The 11,610-nt window shown below is 40.9% G+C and overlaps 1 protein-coding gene across 1 annotated transcript in view; it reads right to left on the minus strand.

The window, feature by feature from the left end:
- Window positions 1-11,610, minus strand: part of ARHGEF6 (Rac/Cdc42 guanine nucleotide exchange factor (GEF) 6) — a 98,443-nt gene that overhangs the window by 31,910 nt on the left and 54,923 nt on the right. Inside the window, exons 7-9 of the mRNA XM_004685843.2 lie at window positions 8,986-9,080; window positions 5,352-5,447; window positions 4,029-4,151 (exon numbers count right to left, since the gene is read on the minus strand). Of these exons, the coding sequence (XP_004685900.1) occupies window positions 4,029-4,151; window positions 5,352-5,447; window positions 8,986-9,080 (314 nt within the window). The remainder of the gene's footprint in view (window positions 1-4,028; window positions 4,152-5,351; window positions 5,448-8,985; window positions 9,081-11,610) is intronic.

Raw genomic sequence — 11,610 nt, forward strand, 5'->3', positions numbered from 1 at the left:
AAAAAAAGCTGGCATCAGAACTATAAAAATCATCATGAATAAAGAGGAACATTACATAGAACATACAATAATCCAACAAGGCAAAACAATCCTCAGTGTGAATGTACCTAATAGAATATCAAAAAGCATTAGGCAAACACTGATAAAACTGAGAGAGAAATGATAAATCAACTGTAATGGTTAGAGACTTCAATATTGCTCTATCAGGAATCATCAGATCCAACTGATCAAAAAATAGTAAGAATATCGTTGAACTGAAGAATATTATTAATATAGTAGATCTAACTGATAATAGAGTACTTCATTCAACAACAGCAAATTATAAATTCTTCTCCTACTTACATGGAACATTCACCAAGATGAATCCAAATGAGAATATAAACCACAGTGTTACAAATTTATAAAAATATAAATCAACAAATAGTGCTAGACAATTGGAAAGCCACAAGCAACAGAATGTGGATTTTCACACCATATGCAAAAATTGACTCAAAAAAGAATTAAAGAACTAAATGTCAGAGCTAGCATGATAAAACCCTTAGCTAGGTACAAATCTTCATGGCCTAGCTTAGGCAGCAGGCTTTTGGATCAGAAGGACAAGCAACAAAAGAAATAATAGATATACTAGGCATCATCAAACTTATGGTGCTTCAAAGACACCATGAAAACAGACAAAGGACAAAATAGACATATTTCCAAACAAGACATTAAAATTGCCAACAAGCAGAAAGAAAAAGAAAAATACCGGGTGGTTTCACTCATAGCAGGAGAATTAAGGACCAGGGGGGAAATAATAACAGTGAACAACTATACACCAGGGACATTTTACAGGAGTGGAGTGGAGTGGGGCAGTGGGGTCAAAAATGGGGCTGGGGGAGTGCCCTGGACAATGGTGATGGCACACGGGTGATCTGGTGATGGGAAGCCCACGGGGATTACAACTGAGATGGAAAAAGGCACAAAATGATGTAAAAATAAACTATAATATCATATCATGTATATATATTAAAAAAAAACAGTAAGACCAAACAAAGTTTGGCAACAAACACATAAAAGATGCTGACCATCATGAGTCCTCAAGAGAAATGGGGGCGCCTTCTACTGACTAGAGGGGCTCTTTGGGGATGATGAAAGTGCTCTGAAGCCACATCTGGGGTGGCTACACCAACAACCACTGAAGTGTATGCTTTAAAATGGCAACTTGGTTTGAGTCATTTATCAACAATGAGGCAAATAGCCTACTCTAAAAATAAGCAAGGGATCTGAATAGGTATTTCCCTGAATGAAAAGGTACAGATTTCCAATAAGCACATGAAAGGCACTCAACACTGTTCATGTTTAGAAAAATCTAAGTCAACATCAGAATAAGATATCACTTCACACCCTCTAGGATGAGCTAAAAAAAAAAAAAGTCTTACAATAACAAGTGTTGATAAGGATACCAAGAAAATGGAACCCTCATATATTATCGCAGAATGGAATAAGAAAGCCATCCAACCATACCTCTAAAAGTGAAACAGAATCACCAGATGACCCGGCAATTCTCTTGGTACCTAACCAAGAGAAGTGAAATGTTATGCTCACACAAAGACTCACACACACATGTCCACCGCAGCCCTGTTCATGAGCCATATGTTTGTAAACAGGCAATGGAAGAGCAGTATGTGGTATTTGTGTCAAGGAGTATTTTTTTTTTTTAGCAAATTAAAAAATGAAGTACTTTGGTGGTGGGTGTGGTATGGTGACATACATCTGAAGAGATGTGAGCCCACCCCCCCAAATCACACACAGTGCTGTAAACCATTACCCTCCATAAACAGTAATACAATTAAAAAGATTTTTCATTTTAAAAATAAATTAAAACATGAGGTGTTGCGATGTGGATGAATCGCAGAAACATTGTTTAGTGAAAGAAACCAGACACAAAAGACCAAGTGTTGTGATTCCACTCAAACAAAAATGTCCAGAATAGGCAAATCCATAGTAACGGAAGGTATTTCCGTGGTTGCCTTAGATTAGCAGTGGGAAGCACCTGTCAATGAGTTCAGGTTTATTTGGGGAGTAATGACAAAGTTCTAAAATTGATTGTGGTGAGGTTGCACTACTCTGAATATATTAAAAATAATTTTTGGACTCACTCCCACCCCTCCTCCTGCTAAAAATAATTTAACTGTACACTTAAAATGGGTGAATTGTATGCCAATGCAAATTATATCTCAATAAGTCGTTATATACAAAAGAATATGGCAGGGCCCTCACGGTGGTCTAGGGGTTAAAGTAAGAACAATCAAGCCATCAGCAGCCACTGCAGCATGAGTTTGATCCCCGGTCAGAAGGGTGACCCACATGGAGTAGCAGACCTCTCCTGCCTCGCCCGCTGCTCCCCTCAACAGTGTGCTTCAGTTAATCTGCCTATGCTGCTCCCCACTCTGTCACTGGTGAATCTTTTCACCCCCACCCCACACCTCTGACTTACACCCTAGTTCTTGCATGCATAAATAAAAAATAAATCTTAAAAAAAAATAAGGAATACAGCAATGATTATTCTTGTAAGCTGAGTGGTGGGTACAAGGATGTTTGTTAGAGTACCGTTCATTACATTTGCGTTTAGATTCTCTTTGCATGTAAAATACATATCTAAGTGAAAAAAGAATTGACAAGGCTGACAGACCTGAATTCTAATTGTTCAGCACTTACTAACTAAGAGTTCTTGGCCAGATGACTTAACCTCTCAATGTCTTATCTGTAAGGCAGGGGTGGTAATAATAGTAACTCCTGCATGGGCTTTTCCATCATGTGCCTGGCACACTGTCATTGTTATTATTAGCTAATGTTGGCTCTAGGCAGTGTAGCCACTGGTCCAAATAGTCCACATTCATAGCTTCTCTTTCTTTAGACACCAACTTTCATATTCAGTGTCCCTCAAGAGTTCACAACTTTGATCAGGAGAATAAAATTGAGCTTCACATAAGATCTGCTGACTTCTACCTTGTCATGTAGGAGAGCTACATAACAGCTCTCCTAACAAACTAGAACAAAGACGAAAATTGCCACCACTTCTGAGGGTTGGTGTCAAGCAGTGTTCTAGTTTGGTCCTGAAGTTAAGTCTCGAACAGATTAGAGGTTGTGCTTGTTAGTGTTGAGCAGCCACCAGGTCACCATAAGAACTTCCATGTTCTGCTCTTGCTGTGGCTCTGCCTAGATTTTTAGCACATGCCCTTCAAAGTTAAAAGCACATCTTCAAGTCTGTCATATAGTGTCTTAGCTCAGACAAATGTGCCAGTGAACGTGTCAGGGGTGGGTAGTCAGAGGGAAAGAAAAGGTAGGGGAGATGTGACTTTATGGTGTCTCTTAAAGGAAACACCATATTGCTGTTTTTCCATGCATCTGGAAATTTATATTCATGCAATTTTTTAATCAGAGCCCTTTGCTTAAAGTACCTGAACACACAGTTCACAGGGTTAGTTTCCTTACAACTTTCCCTCCCAATAACTGCCTTAACCACAGCACTGATGGAGACTTCCTCTACCAGACAAAGTGAAGAGAGATGCATCTAGATAGTTTAGCCATTTGTCAGCTACACAGATAAAACGCTCTTAGGGGTAGGGGTAGCTACCACATTGGATCTAAATAGAACCTGATCTCAGGAAAGCCTTCTCTGATGTTCTCTGGCCCCCAGACTAAGTTGATACCAGGTTGCAAAGTCCCACAGGGACCCTTTAATTACCCTTTGGTAAGACAACATGTTTGCAATGTGTAATTTCCTGTCTGAGTGCCTCAAGATTCTGCACTCCAGAGGGGAGGGACATTTGCTTCCTTGTTCACTTTTGTATCTGACCTTGCACAAAGTAGATACTCAACAAATACTGTGGACAATCTACCCATGTAACAATCAATCATTTCCTGGCATGAGGAATGAGGATGGTCAAGAGTTCAACAGGAAACCTTGCATTTCCTAATGAGGGGTCATCGAAAAGGGTCTTACTGGGAAACAGCCTTGGGGGGGGGGTGGAATGGTAAAGATTTACCTGTGTTGGGTGAGTACATTTACCGCTGAAGGATGATTTGCACAGTAAGCCAGATACATGGATTTAAAATGAGGCATGAGATTAAGTAGACAACCTCCTACTTTGTGCTGGTTTTCTGGAAACCTGTAGGCAAAACAAGTGAAACACAGAATGTAAAATTGTAAAGAAGGGATAAAGCAAGATGCTGCCAGTTCAACCATACAACATTTAAACTTTTTGCCAAAGGGGACACACACACCACACACACATCTCTGGCCTGTTGCATAAATAAATAAATCTTTATTTTAAAAAAATACAGACAAAATTGAATCTAAAAAATTAACACATTGCAAAGGAATATCATGCAGCCTTGGTGACATAGTTGTTGCAAGGCGGAGTGGCCTCAGGGTGCTTTAAATGGATTTTCTCAATTACAAGCTACCTGCTTTCATTTGTAGAAAAAATCAGAAAAGCTCATGAAAGAAAAACTCAGTATCCCACTATTCAGTGGTATCTATTAAACTTTCTTCTAGATGTTTCTTTATAAAATGGAAAACAAAGATTATGACTCCAGTTTGCAATCTGCTATTGCCACTTAGTGAACATTTTTCCACCTCAATAATCTGGATCCCTCTTGGCATCTGAAGTGGCTCCTCAGGAGTCTCCATGTGTCTCTCAGCACCTCCCTCCCAGGACAACCAGCCATGTGTCCCTTAAAGCTAAAAAACATGGCCCAGTTCCCCTGTGGACAATGAAAGTCTATAACTTTTCCAAGATCTATCTGCTTGGACGATGAATCTTGCTACAGAAATGTAGAACCTGCTGGATAATATCTAGCACCTCCACGAACTACCTGGCCCACAGCAATGTGTGGGTGGCTCACATCCAAGTACACTTTTCCTTTCCTTCCTTTTTATGAATTTAACTTTAATATAATAAACTACCAGGAGGGACTAAGTGAGAAGAGCAAGCTGTGAAATGACATGAACCATTTGAATAACTGTTCCAGGCAATTCTAAAGTACAAAACAAAATCAATGTCAAAGGTATGATCTATGGTCAATCAAGACCTTATTTGCCTCTTCCACTGGCCAGCAGCAGTAATCCAATATGACCTTTACATGAAGTCACAAGTGATGTACTAAATGCAAGGCCCTGATGGACAAGCGCTGTGCCCCTGTGACCACCACCTCCACATGCATTTTCTCCATGCTGGCACACATTCTCAAGCTGTGACAAATGCATAAATATAAATATGCCCCTATCTAAGACATCACCTAAGAGCAAAACTAAATGCAAGCAACTAACGCCTTTGGCAGTGTTCATGGCAATACACAACACTCACTTAGAACATTCTTCCAAAGCTTGGCAGAGTGTCTGTTGAAACGTGCATACTTCCTCGAAGTTTCCCAGTAAAGATGTGAACTCCACGGTACTCAGGCTGGAAAAAAAAAAAAAAGGCACATAGCTTCAGTGATCAGAATCTGCAGATGAATCTAGTCATTCTCAGTCTGGTGAGCTGATTCGTGGTGAACAACTGGCAAAGCAGACGAGGGAAGCAGCCCCTAGGTTCTAAGCTTTTCTTTGTAACTATGATCTAAAGCAACTTTCTAAAACTTCTTTCCTTGATGTCCCTTCTATAGAGAGAATAATGAGCCCAAAGAAAACGAGTGTTGAGGGGCATTTAGTTATTTTCCAAAGCAACGAGTAAATGTATAACAAATGTTTAACAGCTAGGCATCAAAATAGTTTAAGTGCACCAATGCTGGGAGTAACTGAAACCGTTTGTGTCCTCCCTTCTGAAGGAACTAGGAAAGTAACCGAGAGATTTGATGGATGTTCATATACAGAGTGAGGAAACACAGCAAAATCCAGTTTCTCCTCATTTAAAATGCTCATGAGTCACAACAAAGAATAAACAACCCCATCAAAAACTGGGCAGAAGAGCTAAAAAGACACTTCTCCAAAGAGGAAATGCAGGTGGCCAACAAGCATATGAAAAAAATGTTCAACATCACTCGTAATAAGAGAGAGGCAAATTAAAACCACAATGAGATACCCACCGCACACCAGTGAGAATGGCTCATATTCAAACAACTAGCAACAACAAATGTTAGTGAGGATGTGGAGAAAAAGGAACTCTCCTGTACTGTGGGAATGCATACTGGTACAACCACTATGGAAAACTGAAGGTTTCTCAAACTGCTAAAAATGGAGCTTCCATATGACCCAGCAATCCCACTCCTAGGTGTCTACCCAAAAGACACAAAAACACTGATTCAAAAAGACACCTGCACCCCCATGCTTATTGCTGCTTTATTTACAATTGGAAAGACATGGAAACAGCCCAAATTCCCCAAAGTAGATGACTGGATTAAAAAGATGTGGTACATATACACAATGGAATATTACTCAGCAATCAAAAAATAAACACATGTCTTTTGCAGCAACATGGATTGAGCTGGAAAAGATCATGCTTAGTGAAATAAACCAGAAGGAAAAGGAAAAATACTGGATGGTTTCACTCATAGCAAGAGCATAAAGGGCCAGGGGGGAAAAATAATGAACAACTATATACCAGGGACATTTTATGGTGGTAGAATGGAGAATGGGATCAAAAATGGGAAGGGAATGTGCACTTGTCTGTGGTGATGGGAAGCCCATGGGGATTACAACTGAAATGGAAAAAGGTACAAAATGATGTAAAAATAAACTATTGTATTTTTTAAAATGCTCATGAGTCAACTAAAGGAAATCTTTATGAGAGGAAGGAGGAGGGAAGAAGATAGTACTGACTTGTTTTGTTTGTTTTTGGAGTGGACAGGTGTCAAGTAAAGACAAATGGAACAATTTTACCAGGGCCTCTGGAGTAAGAATCACCTCACCCACTCTTCCCGGGACAGGAGTAGGCGGGGTCACAATCCTGAGCTTCACATCTAGGAGAGTATTTTACAGCCATGGGCCCATTTCCCCCTCTGAACAACCTTATGAGTAGGCCTAGCGCTGCCTCCACTGTCAACGTCAAGAAATCTGGGCACAGAGAGGCCAAGCAGAGCACCCCAGTCCCAGCCCAAGCCCCAAAGTCAGTGACTGGTAAAGGCTGAATGAGAACCAACACATTCTAGCTCTAGGGTCATGTTTTGCACCTTTCCGGAAGAGAACTTTTCTTAAGTTTTCCTTAAAAGGCCAGCATCCGCCACAGGTTCCTTCATCTTCACTTAATAATACTAAGGGAGAGTTTCCAAGAGAGTCATTTTTGCTGACAAAGAAAAAGGAAAACCAAACAAGTGTTGCCAGTAACCCCAGCGAGTAAAAAGCCCCCCGCTCATCTGCTACAATGCCCTCTGGAGCTACAGGCTGGAAAACCCCTTTTGGGGGTCAAAAGCGAAAGCATCAGCCTGCTTCCCTGGCTCCCTCTCTCATGGCAGCGAGAACCTGACTCGAGGGCTGGCCTGAACCTGACTTGGGGCTTATTTGACCCCTTTGGGGCCAGTAAACTGGCTTGCCCAAATCCCTGGCGTCTACAAGGCAGAGTGCATTGCAAACTGCGTGCTCGCGAGCTCCCTGGTAGGAAAGTCGCTCTGTCCTCAGGTCTCACAGCTCTGCCCTGTACAAGTTTCAGGTGCTCACGTCTCTGCTCTGGCTCTTTCCCTTTCCTTCCCTCTCGTGTTTCTTGACTGGTAACCAGGTCACTCCTTCCTTTGAGGGCTTCCAACCCACCCCCGGGGTTGCCATTCAGGTTCCCTCTCTCTGCCGCTCACCACAAGGAAGCAGAAGGAACACTTCTCTTGGTGGCAGGAGACACCATGTGCAAGTCTGGCCACATAGCACCGCAGTGAGCCTCTCTGGGTGTGGGTTTTCTTACCCAGACGGGTTGCTATCTCTTGCAGGACACTAGACCCAGTGATTCATCAAGGCTCCATTGAGGTCTAAGAACTACGATCCGCAGAACACCTCATCTTTTGCATAATAATCACAAAGGACACTTTGTTTTGACCATGTTTAGACTCACAAATCACAGGAATACAAAATCCTTTCATAATGAAGTAACATTCCCAGAGTGCTGAGAAAATAACAAGTGGGAAATTTAGCGAGACATTATGCGGTGGAAAGCATGGCTTGGGAAAAAGGAGAAAAAGAGTGAACTGTTTAAATTTATTTAAGCCTGAAGTCCCTAGCTTTGGCAACCAGTCAGTAAAAGTAAATGCTTGCTGAGGTAAAAGGGGAAGCTTTGGTCATCCATTATGTGGTCTGACTGAGATACTCTGATTTATAGAGCATTCTCTAGTGAAGTTTAAGCAGTTAAGATAAAAACACTAAGGAATGCAGTTAGCCACTATTTATTTGTTGAATGTGTCATGCCTACAAGCACAAAACAGTATGTTCAGTATTTTTCTTTCATGAAAACTAAGTTTTCAGTTGAGGTCTTAGACCATCACTTCCAATTTCTAAGACCAGAAGAAGGTTTGAACATTTTATTTAAAAAAGATATTTTAACATCTTTTTCATTCACTCTTGCCTGAGTGAAATGCCAGCTTGAATTGCTCTTGCGAACATTCACGAATTCACACTCTTTCCACTGTCAGCGCATAGCAAAGAGTTTGTGTGCTGGCAAGCAAAGGTCAGAGCAAGCACATGAGTTTGCAGTCTGTGTACTCTCTGCATGGAAACACCAGCACGTTCTTTTTCTGTAACGTAAAATCAGTTCTATCACTTTCAAAATGTACAAGATAAAAATTGTGGCAGACAGTACTGCAAATGTGCTCATTCCTTCCACAGCCTGAAGGAAAAGGAAGCCGAGCTCTCCAGAAGCAACATCTTGCCTCAGTTCTACCACCTTGACCATGTTCCTGGCAACCTGTGATCTGTGGAAATCTTCTAACGGGCAAAATCAACTATGCAGTGACATAAGAGTGATGACTTCACATGCTGACACTATCTCATGTTGTTCAGCAAGGGATTTAGAAAGTCAATCTTACTTGTTATTGGACTGTAGGGGTCTTAAGTAAGTAACAAGAAGCGACTGCAGTTCTTTAGCATAATCTTTCTCGGTGTCCAAGATGTTCTGTAACACCTACAGAGAAACAAAGGTCAAGGTATTATTGTCTGGGTTGATGCAAAATATAACTTTAGATCTTTTACCCAAATTACAAGAAAAAACAATCCTATTGACCCAGGCTTGCAATATAAGTAAGGAACACAAACTCTGAATGTACTTTGTTTCATTCCAGCAAATTGCTTTAATAATTGCAAGACAACCATCTACATTGCATAATACACCAACACAATGTTTCAGTTACCCGTAACTGGAGGGACCTTGCCATGTACACACTATTGTTCAAAATGCTTTTGTTTGCTTTCGATCATGTTATCCTCAGAAAGGTCTCAGTTAATTAACAAAGGATCACCTTTTCCATTTTATGGATGAGAACACTGAGAGCATTATTTTAAGATGTAGATTCAATTCCAGGATAAATTAATGACAACTGTGATATCAAACATCACAAAAGGTTTCACTTATGTGTTTGATCAGACCTTCGGGGGACAAAATCTGAGCACAATGAATTGTTCAGAGGATTAAAATCGGTCTTTTAATACAGGTAGAAGGTATTATCCTTAAAAAATTCAAAGGGGAAAAATGGAAATGTGAGGACCTGAACAAAGGAAAGAAAGCTTATCAGATTATTAATGACAATCCAATTAAAATCCAGTGGGTAAAACAATCAATCTACAAGCCATCGATTTCTCCCCCCAGTCCTAGGGCCATGATCCATCTCCCAGCCTCTTCTGGAGGCAGCTACAACCTTCATTTCAACCTCTCAGAGATAAAGCTGACATTTTGGTATATTCTCCCTCATATTTCCTAATTCTTCAACAAAAAGTTACCGAGTGTCTTCTCTCTGCCAAATGCCCAGCTGTCTGCGAGAAGCTTCCACTCTATTTGTAAACAGAGACATTAAACAGGGGATCACAAAACCGTGTGAAGCTTAGAGAAGCCCCTTAGCCAATCAACATGCTAGACATAGACTCACAAGACAACACATGATGATCTGCTTTTGAAAGGTGGCGTGGACGAAGCAAGTGGAAGCCCAAGTAGCTGCAGGCTCTTGGGAAACAACTGCGCTGGACGGTGGTTTTCCAGGCCCTGCTACCAACTGAAAGGTTGGTTCAGTTTTAAGGCTTCACTCACCTCATCTGAGATTATGACATTTCACCTATCTCAAGAGCCATTGTGAAGAGGTACAGGTAGGTGCTAGGTAGGTGGCAGACAGGCCCACCAATTTAAGTATGGGGTGCAGTGAAAGCAGAGCTTAAAGACAAATATGGAGCTGTGATGCCTTCATCAGAAGAAAGAGAACTTCTGGCTTCCAGTCCAGCATTTGAGGAGGAAGTACTTGCTCCATCCTTACAAACACATAACTGAACATATGAACAAAGATCTAACTTTTCTTGATCTGCTAGGAAATGAGGTCACAGGGAAAAATGCTATCCCCAAGATTGGAGAGACAGACAGACACAGAGAATCAAAGCTTGCTGAGCAGAGAAAGACCCACAAGCTCTCTGCCCTGCTGGGTTGTTGTTTATTGCTGCCTCTTAAGTAACCAGGTACTCAAGCTCAGCAATGGTATTCATTGCTTTTTCTTAGAAAGAGAATTAACCCAAAGTCAATAGTATCACATTTTATCAAGAGGGAACACGTCTATGCAGATTGTTTCGTACACTTCAACTCTTGGTTGATCCATATTTGTATTGGGGGAAAGCACGTTGACATGGCTTCCCACTTACATTCAAGAGGGAATGAAGTCATCGACTCAGGTCCTTTTTACATTTTCTTTTTCTTTCTGAAGTAGAGTTGGATTACAACACTGCGTATGATTCAGGGGTATAAGTTCACACCTGCTCAGTGTACTCACCACACCATGCCCACCCCAGAAGCACCCACAGTCCTTCATCCCAGGTTGTGGCTTCCCCTTCCCCTTTGTCCCATCCCTCTCCCCTCCTCAATCCCTCACTTCTACAGTCGTAGTTCTACGATTTGTAATAGTTTAGTTCTATCCGTTCCTTTGCCTTATTTCTCTGCAGCCCACACATGAGTGAAATTATCCCCTATTGTCTTTCTCCTGACATATTTCACTCAGCGCCACCCCTCCAGGTCCATCCATGTTGTCACAGATGGCTTGTTCACATTTTTCAAAAATAACCCTATTCTGGTAACAAATCATCTCACACCCTCACCCTCTTTTCAAGCACTGCTATCTCTGTCACATTGCACAAATTATAGCACCTGTTACACAAAAAGGGACCACAAAAATTTTTTTAAAAGTCATTATCTGAAGGGATTTTTTTTTAATTAGAAGAACCACAGTTACTATTTACACCATAAAATTAAGTTTTAAAACAAACAACATAGATTGAATTCCATGGTTGCTATAAATTAACCTCCTTCCTCCCATGGAAATGGCTTCATAATTTCAACTCCCTTTAAAATGTTATCACCTGAACAGACAGCCCACTAATTGGGAAAACATTTTCTCACACAAAAGTAGTGATAAAGGACTGATCACAAAAATATACGGAGAACTGATGAAACTCAACAAAAATAA

Source organism: Condylura cristata, unplaced genomic scaffold, assembly GCF_000260355.1.
Source record: "Condylura cristata isolate star-nosed mole 26May11 unplaced genomic scaffold, ConCri1.0 scaffold00019, whole genome shotgun sequence".
NCBI lineage: Eukaryota > Metazoa > Chordata > Mammalia > Eulipotyphla > Talpidae > Condylura > Condylura cristata.